The following is a 20,935-nucleotide window of genomic DNA, read 5'->3' on the forward strand; positions in this document are numbered from 1 at the left end:
CCTCAAGAAGCCTTCCCTGGATCCGGCAGTGTTGGCAAATTACCATCCAGTCTCCAACCTTCGCTTTGTTGTGAAGGTTGTTGAGAGTGTGGTAACGTGACAGCTCCCTCAGTACCTGGATGAATCGTCGTATCTGGATCCGTTCCAGTTGGGCTTCAGACCTGGGTACAGCACGGAAACGGCATTGGTCGCGTTGGTTGATGATCTCTGGAAGGCTTGGGACAGGGGTTGTTCCTCTGTCCTGGTCCTATTAGACCTGTCAGCGGCTTTTGATACCATCGACCATGGTATCATGCTGCATCGGCTAGAGGAGTTAGGGGTGGGGGGCACCGTCCTATGGTGGTTCTCCTCCTTTCTCTCTGACCGGTCACAGTCCATGTTAACGGGGGCAGAGGTCGACCCCGAGGCCGCTTGTATGTGGGGTGCCACAAGGGTCGGTCCTCTCGCCCCTTCTGTTCAACATTTATGTGAAGCTGCTGGGTGAGATCATCCGTGGTTTCGGGGTGAAGTACCACCAGTACGCTGATGACACTCAGCTGTACAACTCCACCCCGGACCACCCCAATGATGCCCTTAAAGTGATGTCCCGGTGCCTGGAGGCTGTGCGGATCTGGATGGGGAGAAACAGACTCAGGCTCAACCCATCCAAGACCGAGTGGCTGTGGTTTCCGACATCCCGATATAGTCAGTTGGTGCCATCATTGACTATTGGGGGCGAGTCTTTGGCCCCCACGGAGAAGGCTCGCAACCTGGGTGTCCTCCTGGACTCATGGCTGTCTTTGGAAGAGATGGTAGGGGTGATTATCTGATGATGCAATAAGAGCGGCAAAATAGTTATACTTCACCGCTTTTATCGCCACCAGGTAGGTCTTAATATGAGACCTTACCAGTGTTCGGTCAGATTCAGAATGGCTGGCCCTCCAACCGCTCTCCAGGCGTCTTTTTCTGCGCTTCATCTCCCTCAGCTCCTCGGTGAACCAAGGAGCCAGGCGAGATCGGCGCCAGGTCAGAGGCCGCAAAGGCACGACCTGATCCAAAGCTCCAGCGGCCGCCCTATCCCAGGCAGCCACCAGGTCCTCAGTCGAGCCATGTGCCAGAGCCTCAGGAAATGGCCCAAGCTCCATCTGGAAACTATCTGGATCCATTAGGCGCCTGGGGCGGAACCACCTCATCGGTTCTGCATCCCTGCGGCGGGATGCAGCGGTTCAAAGGTCAAAGCGAAGGAGGGAGTGATCCGACCATGACAAGGGCTCGATCACTATATCCCCTATCTCAAGATCACTCAACCACTGACCAGAGACAAAAACCAGGTCCAGAGTGTTTCCCCTCATGTGAGTAGGGCCATGCACTAACTGGGTCAGGTCAGCTTGTTATTGCTTAATTGCCACTACTATAGCAAAAGTGTATATCACACAAAGTTTTCTAATTTTGTGTAAGAGCTTTGGTGTTCTTTCCAGCACAGCTAAAAATGAGCTGTCCTAGAAACGATGCCTCAAACAGGCCATTTGTCCTGAAGGCTAAGTGCCAGCAGGAAGATGAAGCCAGTTCTGTGAAGCAGATGTACAGAAGTCTTCTCAAGGGAAAAGGAAAACTGGAATCATATATCTTGACTGTTCCAGCCTCTTCTCAGTTTCTAGGGCAGTCAAGGTCAATAAGCACCACACTGAGAATGAAAAGCATAGCATTTGAATGTGACACATAAATTCTAGCAGCAAAGTAGCAATAAAGGTATTACTCAAACATTTACTTACAGCATTTACAGACTATCTTCGTTTATTCTTACTGTTCTCTCTCTGTGTGTGTGTCTATAGCCATAGCACTTAAGACTTATATACCGCTTCATAGAGCTTACATAATAATGCATGTGCATGTGCATTTTAAGCATAATTAAGCAACTTACTGCTGTTAATATAATGTTAAAATATATAATGATCTCCTTTGCCCAAGCCGATGCTCACTCCTCACTCACATACATGTTCCAAATATAGAATGTTGGATAGAATCTCAGTTCCAAAAAAATGGAATGGAAAGATACAACATAGAATAATTCAGCATTTCAGTTTAGATTAATAGAACAAATATTATTTTTCAACTGATTTTTAATAACTAACTTTATTTTGTCTTTAGCTGATTTAATTATTTGTTGGTAGTCACTGAGATTTCATAATTTTCATACTTAACCTTTCACTTATTAGTTAGTAATAGATCTATAAATGGTTATGTTAAGTTGGGTGAATGAGGACGCAGCAAGCCAGAGTAGTTCGTGACAACAGCTCTTTATTGTATGGTGAGACTCCAGCAACTAAACCTGGGAGCCAGCTCCCTTTATATACCTTACAGCAGTAGTGGTCAGCCAATCAGCTGAGGGTCAGTTATTTCGAACTTCCCACCAAACAAACCTATTTACATAACAGGTTAGATTTGTAAAATGCCTTTTCTTCAGGAGCTCTGGATGTCTAAAATGAGATTCTCCCTTCATTTTATATATACAGTATAATAGCAATCCTGTAAATTATATTGGTGTAAAGAACAATTACTGCAAAGTCACCCAATGTGTTTCCATGGCTTAGAGTAGATGGGTTAAAAATGTAAACATGTCCTTTTTAAAAAATAAAAATAGCATCAGCCACAAAAATTCATTTGGGATTTTGGAAACAGTCACATTCTTTTAGTCTCCTCTATATCACAGGATTGCTATGAGGAAAAAAGGAGAAAGCACTATATATGGTCCCTTGTGTTCCTGAACAAAAAACAACTAAGAACTGAAAATACATGCTTTGAAAAATGCAAGGAAGTCCTGATCTTTAAACAGTTACAGTAAATATATTGTGACTTTAATAAAACCTCAGTTTTAAAATGATTCTCTCACCGAAGCCACCTTTAAAATAACATTTTAATATAGGACCATTTATCTTGAGAAATGGGAAAATTAAGTTCTACATTCTAGATCTATAATTGTAATATAATACCAAACTTTCAGTTCAAAAGTATTCTGAAAGTTTATAACAGAATAAAATGAAACACCATGTAACATCTCTCCCACCTTAAAATAATGAGGGAGCCATTTTTTTCTCTTTATGACAAAGGTCTTGCGTGTCAGGAAGCTATATAATTTGAATTTTCTTGAACCACGTATCTACTCAGAACACTCAATTCACAATCCTAATCCTATTCTCTACTGAAAATACCATAGTCCTATCATATAACACATGGTGGATATGTGGCACTGAAAAGGCACAGAATTGAATGAAGGGAGATATGTAAAAATACCAGATGGCACAGTTGAATGCCTTCTTGCTTGTCACTTCAGGGCATAGGAACCTAGCAGAAGGCTACCAACAATGACCTCAGTTTGTTTGGGAAAAACCTATCCATTTCCTAAACTGCAAAGAGCTTTAAAGCATTTAAAATACCTTAAATTCTGCTCAGAAATATATTTCTAGTATTGACTTGGGCCACTTCTGATTAGTAGCCTAGCAACTGTACTGTGAAATAACTATAACTTCCAAAAGCTACGTAAAGCGAGCCTCAAGTATGCATTATAATTATCTAATTATCAAAGTACAGACAAATATGATCAAGCTATGAGAACTCACACTTGATGTAACAGCTGAGGAAAGGCATGCCTTGCTCACAGAAGCAATCTGGACAGTCACTAACAAAGTAGGTAAGTCAGATGATGAAATCAGAAATCAGATGAAAAAGAAAAACCAAGATGAGGGCTGTCAGCTTTCTAACAGCATCTTCAAGGAGTCTTCTTCACAGATTTCATGCAAATCATGATCGCTTAGCAGATATAATAGAACTCAGTAGGAGCCCACAATACAAGCCTTGGGGCTAAGCAGTCATCAAATAATGTTTAAACTGGGTTTTGGAATGTTGATTCAGGTTTGTTTGTTTGTTTGTTTAAGCCCAAATTTCCAGATCATTGGAGGAGGAGAGTTGAATATTGAGTTGAATCCTAAAATGTTGAGCTCTGGTTTCACAAAATTTGCCCAAGCCACAAAAATGAACTGGGGAGAGGTAGGAACATTAATTTCAGTTGATTACAAAAAAAAGGGGGGGGCTTCTTAGCCTTGTCCCATGGGAGAGTTCAAGTTTATTCAGATACAGTACATTTTATTCAATCACCAAAAGTTTATACAGGTAGTCCTCATTTACCAATCACAATTCAGACCAGTAATTCCATCATCAAGTGACAAGATTTTAAAATGAAAAGTTATGTGATAGTGGATTTATGACATCAATTCATCAGTATTGGCTGCAACTGTTAAGTGAATCACTATGGATTATTAAACCCAATGTCACATGACTATGAACTGAAACTTCCTGGTAACTTGGTTGATAACAGCAATCTGTCATTAGAAACATCGCTAGATGTTTGTATTGCAGTGTTTCTACAACCTAAGGAACTTTGAGATGTGTGGACTACAAATTCTCAGAATTCCTTTACCAGCATGCCATCCCCAGTCATCATGCTAGGGAATTCTGGAAGTTGAAGTCCATGCATCTTAAATGTGCTGAGGGTGAAAAACACTAGTCAATTGCTATTGTCCTAGACTTAAGACAACAACATTTTCATTGCTAGGAAGGCAGTTGTTAAATGAGTCATACCCCATTTTACATCCTTTTTGCCACAATTAAGTAAATCACTGCAGTTGTTAAAGGAATCATGCAGTCTTTAAATGAATCTGGCTTCCTCAATTAACTCTGCTTGTCAGAAGCTTCCTAGGAAGGTTGCATATAGCAATCCCAGGACCCTGGCATGCTGCAACCATTGTAAATACTTGCCAGTTGCCAAGCACCCGAAGTTTGATTGCATGGCTATGGGGATGGCTGCGATGATCCTAAGTGTGAGAACTTGTCATAAGTCACTTTTTCCAGTGCCTTTGTAACTTTGGTCATTAAACAAATGGTTGTTAAGTTGAGGACTACTTGTATACCAAATGATGAGTGAAATAAGAGAAGGGAATGCAAATGCTATTGTTTTCTATTACGGCATCAAGCCACACAAGGATCAAACGATCACATTTCATTCTTTCATGACATGCAGAAAGAAATTCATTTCAGTTCCTTAAGGAACAATTGTAGCCAGTCATGAGCCATCTGTGTCTCTTCTCTGATTCCTTTTCTTTTGAATGGATAAATCAGGTCGACTGGAGGTTGCTGTCCTGTTGAATGGTATCAATAGGGAACAGGAGCCTGTCACCTGAGACTCTTTCTTGCCTTTCAAGTGAAAAAAGCTTGAAAGGCATCCACCAAAGGATGTTGTGGCATCCACCATGCAGAGCAGTGTGAGACCGAATGTCACGTGTCCAATGCACCAAAATTGGCAACCAAACTGAAAAGCTAGTTTATGCTTAATTTTCAGACCTTAGTAAGCCGTCACTGTTCTGGATATAATTTGTACAAAAATTATACATTATTATAGGGGGACTTCCGCTGGCTCCGTGAGCCTCGAAAGATGTTCTTTTGAGAGTGTCTGCTCCCTGGCTCCGTTAAAGCCCCAGAACAGCCGACAAACACTGCCTGGAGGCTTGAAATTCTCTCCCCAGGCAAAGGGGAGAGAGAAGAGCAGGCAGGTGGAGGTAGAACCCCCCCGAACGCCCTAGGAAAAATCCTGGGGCGCGAAGGGCGCGTGCTCCCTAAAAGCCTGTCAAGCCGCTCCAGACCAGGGACGTCTCCGCTAATTAGCGGAATTAGAAGCCGCGACCAATCTTGCTGAATGGAAATGAGGGAATTAACATCTTGAACTAACAGCAGGCGGAACGAGCAAGGAGAAATCAGACTGCAAGTATTTTTTACCTAACTCCAATGCCTAGAGCCTCCTTCAGAAGTAATCACTTAGTACTTTGCAACAATATGGCGATTGAAGCTTGAAAGGGCGGGGGAAACGGAAAGTTACAGGAAAAGTTTTGTTTTGCTGGCAGCCCTTCGCTTGGGAAAAAAAAAAAGCTTTTGTGCTGACAGAAGGAGGATTTTAAACGTTAATTAACATTGGGAAATCTTTTGAGGAACTCTTCTTTTTGACTCTGATTAAATATAAAGACTAATTTCAAACTGGAAATGGCCTCAAAGTCTGTAAAAACTGTTCCTACTAAAGGAACTGGGAGTGCTGGTAGCTCCCCAGCTCATATTCCTAGATCACAAGTTTCTGCTCCTCCAGCGGATCCACAGACTTTAACGTTGGAAATGTTGCAACAAGCTCTCCAAATCACCCAAAATAAAATTGTTGATGTGATTGATGAAAAAATTAAGGAAACTAATGAAAAAATTAAGGAAACTAATGAAAAGATACAGGCTGTGTCAGATGAGATTGCAATTCGCAATCAGGGGATTAGGGATGATATATTAATGGCATTTAAGTGTCTGGCAGGCAATATTGAGATGGTGGATGACAGAGTTGAGGAAATTAAACAATCTTCTGAAATTTTGGATAGCAAAATAGGAGAAGCTCAAAACAGAATTCAAAGGGCTGAAGACGATGTAATAATGGTACAGTACAGAGATATGGAATTTGCTTTAAGATTTAGAGGGGTGAAGGAGAATAAACAAGAGAATTTGAGACAAATGATGTCTGAGGCATTGGCACCGCTGGTGGGGGAGTCCAAAAATGATCTGGGCTGGCAGATGGACAAGCTGTACCGTGTTAACTCCTGGATTGCTAGACAGAAACATCTACCAAGAGACATTGTGATATATTTTACTACAAGGAGAGTACGCAACGAAATTTTACAGGCTACTTTTAAAAACAAGCTTCGGGTGGAAGGCCAGGAAGTAATGACAATGAAAGAAATCCCCCCTAAGATCTTGAGAGCTAGAAGGGAGTATGCCTTTCTGGTGGATGAACTGAGAAAACGTCAGATACAGTACAGATGGGAGGTGCCAACTGGACTAGTGGTGACTTATTCAGGAGAGAGATATCGGCTTAATACAATTTAGAAAGCAAGAGATTTTCATACTAATGTATTAAAGGCTGGCAAATCAACTAAATCAACTAAATCACCAGAAGGCAAAAGAAAGAAAGAAGTAATGGAAGCTGAGACAGAAGAGCTCTTGACAGTAGTTCAGGGGGGAGCTTTGGCTGATCAAGAAGAAATACAAATTCAAATGGCTACTCAAGAGTTGGCGCTGATTGATTTCTCGCAGTTACCAAAGGATCAAAGACAGACCAGATCGGTGACAGCTAGACTCAAGGAAGAATTAAGACAGCAACAATCCCAGATGGCAACTCAAGAAATGATTCAAGATACTACTAGAACAGGAGCAGTGGGGGGAGCAAGACCTAAAACTCAAATGAGATCAGAGCATCAGGACTTGCTTCAGAGGCTCCAAAAGCCCAGAGATGGGAACTAGATTTTTGACTTGGAACGTTAATGGCTTGAATTCTCCACAGAAAAGAAGAAAAATATTTCACTATCTTAAGCAATTTAAGAATGAAGTAATTTGCTTACAAGAGACTCATATAAGAATACAAGATCAAAAATATCTGATTAATGCAAGACTTGGTACATCTTACGTAGCAGCAGCACCAGAAAAGAAAAATGGTATAGTTATATATTTGAAAAGAGACTTAGTTGCTAAATTAATTGAAGCAGACGATCAAGGAAGATTTTTAGCGATAGAACTTTTAGTAAAAGGAGAAAAAATACTTGTAATCGGAGTTTATGCCCCGAATCAACAACAAGAAAACTTTTATAATTTACTACATTCAAAATTGACACACTGGGCATATAAAACTTGTATCCTGTTAGGCGATTGGAATGGTGTTTTGGATGTTAAAAAAGACAAGATGGGACCTAAACAAAATGTGTCAACAAGAGCAAAATTGCCCAAAGCGTTTTGGGAAATGATGGATGACTGGGAGTTGAGAGATATCTGGCGTGAAAGAAACCTGGAAGAAAAAGATTTTACTTTTTTTTCAGATAGACATCAATCCTTTTCAAGGATTGATTTTATATTAATTACTAACAATCTTTTATCTAGGGTGAAAAATACGAAGATTTGCTCAAGAACATTGACAGACCATAGTCCAGTTTGGCTGGAATTGGAGTATGAGAAAGGGCCTAGGAGGTCCTGGAGGTTAAATGATAATTTGTTTAGGTATGAAGAAAATGTAAAAGAGTGTAAAAAATTTATGAAAGAATTTTTTGTTATGAATATGCAAAAGGGCACATCGATGGAAATGGTATGGGATGCAAGTAAGGCATATATGCGAGGAATTTTGATATATTTGAATAATAAATATAGAAAGACACAGGGGACAAAAAGAAAAGAATTAGAAGATGAGATTAGTAAACAGGAATGGGCTTTAGTAGCTAATCCAACAGATAAGAAAATTAAAGAGGCAATCAATTTATTGAAAGGTCAATTTAATATGTTAATAGCAGATCAAGTGGCAACTAATTTAAGATATGCAAAACATAATACTTTTTACAATGCCAATAAGCCAGGCAGGTGGTTAGCATATTTGTTAAGGAAAAAGCAAAAATCAAGGACAATAGAGAGAATAAAATATAAGGGTAAAGAGGTTTATGAGCAACAATTGATTAAAAAATCTTTTTTAGAGTTTTATTCGAGGCTGTATACTGGTGATAAAATTAAAGATATAGATATAGATAGATATTTGCAGAAAGAGAATATTTATACAATTTCAAATGAGCAGAGAGATAGTTTAAATCAATCGATAACTTCTGAGGAAATTGCGTTAGCAATTAAGCAGTTGAAAGTGGGTAAAGCTCCTGGGACGGACGGTTTGACGGCTATTTACTATAAAACCTTACAGGAGGAAATGATAGAACCGCTGAAAGAATTATTTAACAATATACAACAGGGAGGAGAGGTACCTCCAACTTGGAAGACAGCATTTATCTCGTTGATCCCAAAAGAAGGGCATGATGATACAGATCCTAAAAATTATAGGCCAATTTCATTATTAAATACAGACTATAAGATATTTGCAAAAATTTTGGCAAATAGATTAATGACAGTCATGCAGCAAATGATTCACCATGATCAAACTGGTTTTATAAATGGTAGACAAATGAAGGGTAATGTAAGGCAAATTGTTAACTTATTAGAGTATTTGGGAAGGAACAACCAGGTCTCCGCAGTGCTTGTGTTCTTGGATGCTGAGAAAGCCTTTGATAGATTGAATTGGCAATTTTTACTAAAACTAATAGAAAGGATGCAATTTGGAGAACAATTTGTACAATCTATTAAGGCAATATATCAAAAACAAACAGCACAAATAATAGTTAATGGTGGTTTAACAGATGTTTTTAACATAGAAAAAGGAACAAGGCAAGGCTGTCCCTTGTCCCCGTTATTGTTTATTTTGACGCTGGAAATTTTATTAAACAAGATATGCGAGATGAATACAATTAAGGGAATTAAAATTAGACAACATGAATACAAGGTACGAGCATTTGCGGATGACCTGGTTGTTACCTTAACCCAACCGGTACAATCGATTACAGCCTTGATGGATATAACCTGCTTATATGGACAAGTATCTGGTTTTAAAATAAATGCAGCTAAAACAAAAATAATAGCTAAAAATATGGTTAGGAGCCAAAAAGAAGAGATAGAAAGGTTAACAGGATTTGAAGTAGTTAAGAAGGTTAAATATCTGGGGGTCTATATCATGACTGCAAATACGAAATTATATCAGTATAACTATGAACCATTATGGCACAAAAGACAGAAAGAGTTGGACAACTGGAAAAAACTACAACTGTCTTTGCTGGGTAGGATAGCTGCTGTAAAAATGAATATTTTACCAAAATTTCTATTTCTTTTTCAAATGATACCTATACTTAAAAAAGATGAGAATTTGAAGGAATGGCAGAAGGGCATAAATAAATTTGTGTGGGCAGGGAAGAAACCACGAGTCAAACAAAAGATATTGCAAGATACTAGAGAAAGAGGTGGTCTTAAGATGCCCAATTTAAGATTGTATTATGAAGCTGCTGCCCTCTCAGCAATCACAGATTGGATAAACTTAACGGAGGAAAAGATATTGAATATTGAAGGATATGGTTTGGTTTATGGCTGGCATACTTACTTAGTGTATGATAAGAAAGTAGATAAGACTTTTAAAAGTCATATATTAAGAAATGCTCTATTGCGTGTCTGGAAAAAGTATAAATATAAACTAAATGATAGGTTACCAATATGGACAGTACCCAGACACGCGATAGAGAACATAAATTTAGAGCAAAAGCAAGATAAGATTACATATAAGGAACTCCTTTATAAGGAAGGAGTCAGACTACAGTTAAAATCCATGGAACAATTAAAAGAAGAAGGGATTATTAAGACTTGGTTTCAATATGGACAGCTGCTGGCCAGATGGAGAGAAGATCAAAAAATTGGTATTTTGCAGCAGGATGAGAATTTGATAAAGCAAATAAGAGATGAAGGTCAAATGCACATAAAAAGGTTGTACAATGCATTATTGGAAATAGATTCAGAAACAGACTTAGTCAAGGATTGTATGATAAAATGGGCACAAAATGTAGGTGAACCAATAATGATGGAAACATGGGAAAAGATATGGGTTAGAAATGTAAGATTTACACAAGCACAAAATTTAAGGGAGAATTTTTACAAAATGTTTTATAGATGGCATTTAGACCCCAAAAAACTAGCTTGTATGTATCCAAATTTACAACCCAAGTGTTGGCGATGTGAGTGTGAAGATGCTACATATTTTCATATATGGTGGACATGTAAAAAGATTAAGGCTTTTTGGATAAAAATATGGTGGATTATTCAAAATATTTTGAAGAAAAAAATTAAATTTACACCACAGTTTTTTCTGTTGGGAATAGTTACGGATTGTACTGTAATAGAGACTAAGTTGGTTTTGAACTTAATAACAGCTGCCAGGTTACTGGTGGCACAGTACTGGAAGAAGGAAGATCCACCTACTATTGAGGAATGGACATTAAAAGTTGTGCATTTGGCGGAAATGGCAAAAATTTCATCATACCTTAAAGACCATTCAAATGAGAGAGATATATCGGAATGGAGAAAATGGATTGATTACATACAGAAGAAGTATCCGAATAAGAAGATTCATATAGCTTATGAATGAAATAATATTAAGTAGTTTATGTTTGTTTTTTCTGAGTTATAAGGAGTTAAGGACCTAGGGAGAATATGAAATGTAATAATTTGTTAGCACATCTTAGTTCTTGGTTTGTGAATGCTATACCCTGTGCTCGTTCTGGGAAGTCTAGGGAGGGGGGTGGGGGGAGGGAGGGGAAGGGAGGGTGGGAAGGGGAGGGGGGGTTGAGGGGGGAAGGGTGGGGGGTGAAAATGTTTGTATTTTTCATAAAACTTTTCAATAAAAAAAAATTATACATTATGACTGATAACCTTTTTTTTTTAAAAAAAAATCAATTTTAATCTATTATTAAACTAGTATAAGGCAACTGGTCGTGTTCCTACAATTATTTGCTTTTTTTCTTTCACTGGACAGAATAACAGCTGGAAGTGGACTGCCAAGGAAACTCCCTGTCAAACCTTGGGGTTTGCCTTACTGGGGTTGGGGGGAGGGAAGGTCCTGGTCAGTGGTGGGTTATCCCTGGTTCGGACCAGTTCTCAAGAATTGGTCGTAAAACCAGTGGGAGGCCGTGCCCACCGCCCCGGATGTTGTCATCAGCGATCCCGTTGCGAACCGGTGGTAAAAGTTAAGTAGAACCCACCGCTGGTCCTGGTGGTGAGGAAAAGTTCGTTATGCCGTTTGAGACTCTCCATAATGAACAGTCCCCTGCATATTAAAGCAAAGGACAGTAAAAGTAACATGCTGAGTCCAGTGCTAGCTCCTCTGTGAATGAGTGGATATATAGCCCTACAACGAACATGGGGAAAGGAAGATGGCTTTGAATGGTTTACTGAAAAAAAATGATCAAAAGCTAGAACAAGTGATAAAAACAAGAAGAGGGGAATATTAGTGTAGACTTTTTATATAAGAAAATGAAAGTAATAACAAGAGAAAATGTGGAATAATTGAATAATGATAGACTATAAATTAATATAAGTATGCATTATTATTAGAAACCTATAAGCAGATTGAATGCAAGGATTATGATTAACTTGATTAGCTTTATTTGTATTAGAATGTATGACACTCAGGTGCCACACTGTTCATGCATTGATTTGATATTTTGATAAAAAAAAAACTTGGGGGGAAAAGGAGAGAGGTAATTTTATTGTGTCTTTCCCGCTCTGCCAAGTACTTGGTTATCCCTCCTTGAAAATAATCAACTAAAGTTGCAAGGCTTGTTTATCAACATTCCGCCTCCTTAGGAAATAAGCGATATGATGTCCTTCTTGTCTTTCTAATATCAGATTCACTCTAGGAGGAGTTCTGCAGTTTTCCAGTTCTATCACCATCATCTCCCTTTCCACAGAGAATCAACACACCCCAAAATTGGGCATCAAGACTTCCTAGTTCCATTTTGATATATTCTCTGGCAAGTTTAAGAGAGAATAACCCCTCCACTATCTGAGATCCAGAATTTTGTAAGTATGAACAATTAAGTTTCAACCAAAAGGGAAAAAAAACCCTAGAGTACTGCACTGAAAAAGATGCACTGGAGATAGTGGCTTGTCCAGATTTTGTCCTTAGCCACTTTATGGCCTGTCTTTCACCAGCAGCAAGCCAAGAAACCTTTTAAAAAATGAAAGAATATGACTGGATTTTGTAAAATCATCAGTAGAAGGCAAAATGGATGGATGGATGAACATAGACATTTTCCTGTCAAAGAGAAACTGGCTGAGCTGAGTGAAGGGAATCAAATAGGGAATTAGTCTGGAATCCTTATGCGGGCATAAGAGGGTAAAGTCTGACACCTCTTGAGTGCCATTGAAACTTATCTAGTCTGTCTTAGGTGCAAACTATCAAAAAGCTAATTGAACTCTTTGCATGTGGATCTGTTCGTTTGCGGCTGACATTATCTTCATTGCAGGCACATGCCCTTATAATACTACCTATACTGAAAAACATAACAAAATATTTTGCCCTACCTGCCCTGGGCATGCAGAAGTAGTTGCAATGAGCAAACTGAATAAATTTTCCCTGTGATATTGACTTATCTTTTTCTGGGTAATTCATTGTGAGCCGACAAAGCGAATAGAATAGAATAGAATAGAATAGAATAGAATAGAATAGAATAGAATAGAATAGAATAGAATAGAATAGAATAGAATAGAATAGAATAGAATTCTTTATTGGCCAACTTGATTGAAATTCACACTCTAATCTTTTCCAAATCCTTTCTGAACTCTCAAGTAGTCCTTGTTTGACAAGGTTAAAATAGCTAAGAACCTAATAATGAATTAAAGACAGATATGCTTATTTCACTGAAATGTTTCTTCTTGAATTACTGGCTTTCTTTATAGAAGTTTAGTAGAACTATAATTTCTTACCAAAGTCTGCCTTAAAAATAGCTTGTAGTGACTGCTGACTTTTTGCTTTAAGGAATATTCCAAAAATGATTCTCAACAATAATATTTTAACTTCACTCAAATGCAAGAAGAATAGCTAGAGCAAGCTACGATATCTTATTAGGGAACTTCATTTGCTGAGTAAGGTGAAATATAATGATTGCCTCTTGTGTCAAGTTATGGGTATAGAGAACATGAGGGAAATCATTCTCTGAGGTTGGAATTACTAGCTAATCTACAAGCTTATAAAAATACAAATAAATCCAATGTTCACAATCCTCTTGTTCACACAAATTAATATTCATGCAATACAACCCAAACAAAGGGAAATAGTAGTTTGCAGAGAGCACTAAGAGCTCAACAGTACAACCTGAACTACACATGTTCACAAGTAGCACCTTACCTAGGGCAACAGAAGTACACAAGTAGCAACGTACTAGGGCAACAGTTATTGTCAGTTTCTTAGAACTCTTCATCAGACAAGATGGTCAAAATAACGAAATTTAAAGATGAGTCACTGAGTAGAGTGACTAGTGCATCCTCTCCTAATGCAAGCAACTGTAACTATGAATTCAATTTCCAGATGATCTGTGTTAAGTAAGTTGAAATTCTTTAGATTTTCATTCTTGAATTTAATCAGTATTGTATTGAATTTATTCAGTATTCAATGTTAAAGATACTGCTATAAGAATTATGCCATATAACATGTGCATATAGCACTATGTAACATGGTCACTCATAATTGATAACTGACTGAAAATAATGCTTTTGAAAGGTCAGAAAATAAAAAAGCTAAATTTCCTCCATCACCAACTGTGTGTTAAGTACAATACCATTTTATCAGTACAATACTCAAAACTTCTGATGAAATAAACAGTAATCCCTGAAAATTTATAGAATAATTCAGTCCTTAAGGTGCACCAAGATTCCATTATATTTTCCTGGATTGTAACTTCAACTGCTTTTGCTCCACTCATTTTCTCTGGGTATAGGCATCAAAGTAAACCTTTCCAATTGGCAAATATATGATGAATATAACACAAGTTTGCTGTAAAGGCAACTGAATACAATTTAGAGTGAGAACAATCATTAAAGCACTTTTAGATGGAAAAATGTTTAAGCATACCCTAAATTTTGATTTGTGCAATGAGGATGGGGAGAAAATCTCTACCTCCTGTAGCATGGCCTGCATAATTCACCTGAAACAAGAAACATTTTCAATGTTTTCTTAAACATTGAACAGATATATGATTTTTGCTAAATGCTGTATATTTCTCTTTTTCTTGAAAAAAAGTGAAGTGCTAAATCTCCATTACCAAATATCTGTGTATACATACAGTATCTATGCCATACACTTAGTAGGTATATGTATACTCTTAACATTAGTTACTTGCCTTGCGAAGTTGGATTCTAAGGCCCGGTTTTCCCACTAATGACAAATCCAGAAGTGATATATAACTGAGCAATGTAAAAATGGTGTCTCCCATTTTTTCTAAGCTTTACCAAAGCCATGACCATTTCATCTTACCTTGTCAGTGAGGCATTCAGACTCTTCTGTCAGAAGGTAAACGTTCCCACTTTCAGCCATAAGGATAGTAGTGTCTGTAGTAGATGAAGATCTTGGCCGGCCTTGATGTTGATGCAGGATTGCTGTCAGGCTGCTATCCTGGGGGGCCCTGCGCACAAGGTGTGGACTGCTTTTTTGTGGTTCTACAGAGCCACTCTTGGCTCGGCGACTGCCACTATGCAAACTGGTTCCTCTCTTGATGGAAGGACGGGAGCGAATCTGCTGTAACACCCTGTTGAAGGCAGTGGGTCGAGCTGGGAGATCATGGAGAGACACAGCATAAGAGACACGATGCATCTCAGGAGAACGTTCTTTTTCATCAGGGGAGTCATGATCAGACATGCCATGGTGTTGCTGGGATGACTCCTGGGAATTCTGATGCTCCCGTTCCCGGGATCGCCTACGACTATGGAAAAGATGTTTGAGTCCATGACCAAACATAGAACCTTCAGACAGCTGTTGTATCTTCTGTTCAAGGAAAGAAGACAAAATATTGGAAAGATAGTTATGGAAAGAGCTACATAAAATTTGTTGCAAAATATAAATGAAATATGAAAATATGAAAAACCCCATTCTCCCCATGCCACCCCAAATCACAATTTTGCAATTGTCTATTGTCACTGACTGGTGTCATTCTTTTGAAGTCCAGATTTCATCCATATGAAGTGCACATCATAACCAAGAATCCTGGACACTATGCTTCCTCATCACATTAGTAAATTCCTGTGTTGCTCTATCTGCAATATATGATACAGTACATTGTTTCCCCTTTGAAAGGTAGCCAACATCAGTTGCTATGGAGTGCTATAGAAAAAATGGAGAAGGAATCCCGAGGCCAGTAGGAAAATGCCAAGTGCAGAAAAAATATGCATTAAATCTAGAGAGGTGCAAAAGCATTCCAAAAGACTAGTTCCTCATCTGACTTCCTCAGATATCAGAGGGAAGGAAAGAAGATCTGGACAGACTTGCAAGAATAAGTTATGTAAATAAAGTTTAGTTCTATTTTTCTGTGTAGTCTGTTTCCTAGTATGGTTCATCTTGAAGGGGTGACATCAGCAATAGTCAGAGACTTGTGCTGAAGAAGTAGGAGTAGAGAGTAAAGAGGCAGGCCTTGATGGAGACAGGAACGATCCATTACCAAGGCAACAGTCAGATAAAGTGTCTTGAGCCTATATCAAGAAAGAGTTTTACAAAAATTCTAGAGAACTCTCCTCCCTCCATCATATTAGAGAAAAGGAAAAAAGAGGGATACCACATTTGGACTTGTAAGATTCTGTTACTATAACTATTCTAATAATTGTCATATTAGGTCCACACAGTTTCTTATAAGGCTGAGAGTAGCAAAACTCTGAAGAGGATGAAAGTGAATGCTTAGGGATAAAGGGTAAAGGGTAAGAAGGCATAAAAATCATATGATTAGAAGAGCTGCAATTAATTGAGTATCCTTTAACATCATAGGGACATACTGTCATAATATAACTTACTACCTACTCACCATGCTATTTTGTTTTGGGATAAGCAAGGTTATGTAAAGCATAGAAAATGAGCCAAAGGAATTAGATGTAAGAAGAAAAGAAAATATAGCAAAATATACTTTATATACCATCACCATTCACTATTCTTCTCCATTCCTATTCTTGTAAATCATCCTGTTTCCCCTAGATTTACATATTGATATTGTCATTTGTTCTTTCACATTGGTGTATTGTTCCTTCTAAAGATACGTTTCTTATGTGATGGCAAACTTACTAAATCATGAAAGTCCTTCATCATTGCTATGTGTCATTTGAAACATGGCATCGTAAGGAATATCCATTGGATATTTTGAATATCAAAGCAGCTCACGGAATTCCCAATCTAAAGTCTAACTTGTGTGACAACAATATCGTGAAAATATTTTGTTTTGCCTTGTAAATCTTAACAATATTTCCAAATGAAATATTTCTTTTCGCCTTTCTTAGTATGATTTAATTAGAAAGCGGCCCCGAAAGCTTGATCAGTCTGTTACATATGCAGTGTTAACTCTACTTCTATTTCTTTACTGCTCTCCATTGGCACCGGCTATTGCCAAAGCCACAATCTGAAAAGCCTAAGGGAAAAGTTACTCTAAGGAAGAGCAACGTGCTCTGTAGGCTCTGTTGCTTTTGCCAAACCACAAGACAAGCTAAGGTTACAGATATTGGAAGGTAAGCCTAATAGAGATACATCGTATAAATAAAAAGACCAAAAGGAGAGAAAAGTTCCTACAGTATTCATAAATGAAGGCCCATGAGATTATAGATATAAGCTGTTCCAAGTAAAGCTGCTGTTTGCCATTGACTGAGGGTGATTTTATTAATAGCAATGATGGTGGCATTATTATTTTATGATAAAAAATAAGCAATAAGCATTCAGGAAAATATGCAAATTGTAGGACACAAATCATTGCTTATTTCTTCTATCAATGTTTTCTACTTGTACAGAACTAGAGGTGGGCTGCTGGGGGTTTGCAGGGGTTCGGAAGAACCTCTAGCTAAGATTCTGTGCAGTTCAGAGAACCCACAAATCCCACTCCTGGCTGGCCCCGCTCTACCACCCCACCCCTCTGAGGAGTCCCTACGTGGCCCATTTTGGATGCAGGTAAGTGCAGGGCGCACACAGAGACTCAGGGAAGGTGAAAAATGGGCCTACCGGAAGTTCAGGAAGGGCAGAAATGGGCCTGTTTCCGGCCTCCAGAAGACCTCCGGATCCTGGGGAGGCCGTTTTCGCCTTCCTGGAGGCTCGAGAAAAGCCTCCAGAGCCCGGGGAGGGCAAAAATGCCCCCCCACCCTGCCGTGATACAGGACCACGCCCACCATGGCCACGCCCACCATGGCCACGCCCACCATGGCCATGCCCACCCAGCAACTGGGCAGAAAACTCTTTGCTAAAATATTTGAAGCCCACCCCTGTACAGAACCTTTACTCTGATGCAATAGGAAGCAAGAAAAGGCTAATGATGGGTCAAGTCAAGAGTCATATACAAAAAAAGTGATCATGTTACTGCACAAGACATTAATCAACAGAGGATAATAGAATGCTATAAAATTCCATTAAAAGCCTAGCTATTGTTTTCTTATTAAAGTTTTGAAACCTTTCAGACCTCCCTGCCTCTTTCTAAAGTTCTTCTACTTTTTGAGTTTCTCAAGTTAATAATCCCTTCTACAATGAATGTGGAGAGATCCTGACATACAGTTGTCAACATATGGCCTGTGTGCATACATTTCTGGATTGGAACAGTAATCCACAAAACATGAGATGACAAATAGATCAGACTGTTTCCAATTCGGTCTCGCCCTATAAAGTAAAACATAACTGGGATAAATAGCTCTTCTTGCATCAGACTAGTAATATGTGGTAACATGATAGGGTTGAGAATACTATAACAGAGAATCATCTTTAATCCACATATCCAATATGGATTAAAGATGATTCTCTGTTATAGTATTCTCAACCCTATCATGAATACAAATATTATTGAATAATAATTTCTTTTGTGAACCAGCCTTATGTCATTGCAAACACCCTGGTATTTCAATCACTAAACATCCTTTTTGCTAGTTAAATAAGTTAGTAGTAAAAGATTCACTGAGGACAGCCCTTTTTACATTAGTATTTATAGACAGGATATAGGTTTTAGAATTCCAGAATTTAATATTAACTGGCCTTTCACAAAATATCTGAGGCTAAGATGTATGAAAAACAGAATCCGGTGTTTTGAACAAGTTATAATTTGTCATCCATATCCTACGGATTGTTATCTTAGAAAATTATTTTTGAAAGAGGGGGAAATCTCTCTACTGAATTGTTGCTTTGGACATCACAATTTAAAGTTTATTCTATTTATAGTGTTTCTATGGAAACAGTGTACATAAGATAAAAAAGAACTACAAAACCTACAGATTTCTCCCATCACGATACAAGATGGATTTAGATTCTTCATCTGCCTTTAAAAAGACTCATGGGAACCAAAATGAACAGTTCCCACATTTTAAAAATAACTAAAGTAAAACATTAAAAAGAGAAAGTTGGTGACAGAGAAGGAAAAACAAGTTATTTTGACAGCAACATACAAAGACTAACTTAATCTCATTTTTTCCATTAAAAGGGAGTAGGGGTAGGAGTGAATTGGGGGTGACAGCTAAAAAGCAAATGAAATAAATGACAGCTGAAATTTTTGTTTTGTACATTATTCAGGAAGAAACATAAAACAGAAAGAGAACAAGTGGTCACACCAAGTAACTCAGCCTCCAGCTTTGTGTTGGAACTACAACTCCCAGAACTTCCCACATTGCAGGACTCTGCTGGAGTATTGTAGTCCTAACACATCTGCAAGATACCAGCAAACAGCAGTGGTATCCAATTTCATGCAGTGTCAAGAGTTACTTACAAGGTTACATATAGTTGACAGAGAAGCAACTGTTTTTGAAAAATACATTGCTTCTGGATAATTCACATTCCCACAGAATTTGACTACAGACACTACGGGTTCATTCACAATACGAATGCTTAGGTTTAGCGGTAATGTTTCTTGCTGAATTGGTACCAGAATATTAAGCAGAATATTACTTATTAAATGGTCAGTTGGAAACCAAACCCACCTGATCTCTTTTTTTTTTGATAGAATGACCACATTAGTCAGCAATGGGAAATGTAGCAGATATAGTGTACCTTGATTTCAACAAAGCTTTCACTGCAATTCTAGTAGAGAAGATGGCAAAATTAGGCCTGGACTAGGCTACTATTAGAAAAATACAAAGATGGTTGTATTTGCCAAAGAATATATACATTAATACCCTATATCAAGCTGGAGGGAAGTATAGTTGAATTGCAATAGGGCTTCATGCTTGTCCAATGTATGCATAAATAAATATAGTGTTATGGGAACACAGAAATGCAATGCTGAAACCAGAATGGAATAAATACTGCAGATGAAAGAATCCTAATCATATCCAAAATGAGGAAAAATAATAGGAGTTTTTTTTCTTTAACAATGTACGTATTTTTATCACCCTAATTTTTGGTGTTTTGTTCTTTTTTTTGGTCAATATTTTAAAAGCAATAAAAATAAACCAAACCCTGCCCCATTGCTATGTACCTCACAGGAGCTATTGAAACAGACTTGATGACCACTTATTACAGATGAAGTAGTAATGAATTCCTGCACTGGATGTTGAATTCATTCAACAACCACAAGTGGGACCATGGGTTATTAAGTGAAATGATTGCTAAGTGAAACCATGACTATGCTTATGATCTTCCTTCAGCTTTCCTTTGCTTTATAGACCTGCAAACGTTGTAAAAGTGAAGATTAGTTATAGAGACTTTTTCATCACCGGTCACTAAATGAGGACTACCTGTTCTTGATCTCCAAGTCCCTTCCAAGCCTTACATTTTTCTGATTCTATGGTCCTCAAACCTTGAATTTTATGATAGCTCTGCCCCTGTGGAAATATTTCTCTTCTGAAAAATTAATGGTAAAAATCTTATTCAAGAACAGCTGCACTGACCTGCCAACCTTAGCCGAGTGACTCAACAACCGTCTTTCAAGCTGAAAGAAAAAAAAAACAAGCAAACCTGATTCATTTTCCTTAAAATACAAGGGAAAATGCAAAGGAACAATATATGCTGAGAATAGAGACAGACTCCTATTATTTTTCCTCATTTTGAATATGATTGGAACTCTTCCATCTGCAGTATTTATGCCATTCTGGCATCAGCATTGCATTTCTGTGTTCCCTGTCCTTCTTGAACAGCTAAAATAATCATTATTCCATTTCAGAAAACTGCTGGTCAAACTGCAGAATTCAATGTTATAATTTTTAAGTTTTGAGTTCCAAGAGTTTGGGGGGCAGGCTAGTGCTTCAGTAACAAGAACCATTGTCTTGTCCT

At 38.2% G+C, this 20,935-nt stretch overlaps 1 protein-coding gene across 2 annotated transcripts in view; it reads right to left on the reverse strand.

Moving 5' to 3' along the window:
• TMCC2 (transmembrane and coiled-coil domain family 2) overlaps positions 1 to 20,935 on the reverse strand; it is a 103,685-nt gene that overhangs the window by 62,780 nt on the left and 19,970 nt on the right. The window contains exon 3 of one of the 2 annotated variants that reach the window (XM_060689752.2): positions 14,987 to 15,493. In XM_060689752.2, the coding sequence (XP_060545735.1) occupies positions 14,987 to 15,493 (507 nt within the window). Of the gene's footprint in view, positions 1 to 14,584; positions 14,654 to 14,986; positions 15,494 to 20,935 lie in introns of those variants that run through there. The other variant, XM_060689754.2, reaches the window with a different exon arrangement.

Source organism: Pantherophis guttatus, chromosome 3 (genome assembly GCF_059756535.1).
Source record: "Pantherophis guttatus breed Tessera chromosome 3, ASM5975653v1, whole genome shotgun sequence".
Classification (NCBI taxonomy): Eukaryota; Metazoa; Chordata; class Lepidosauria; order Squamata; family Colubridae; genus Pantherophis; species Pantherophis guttatus.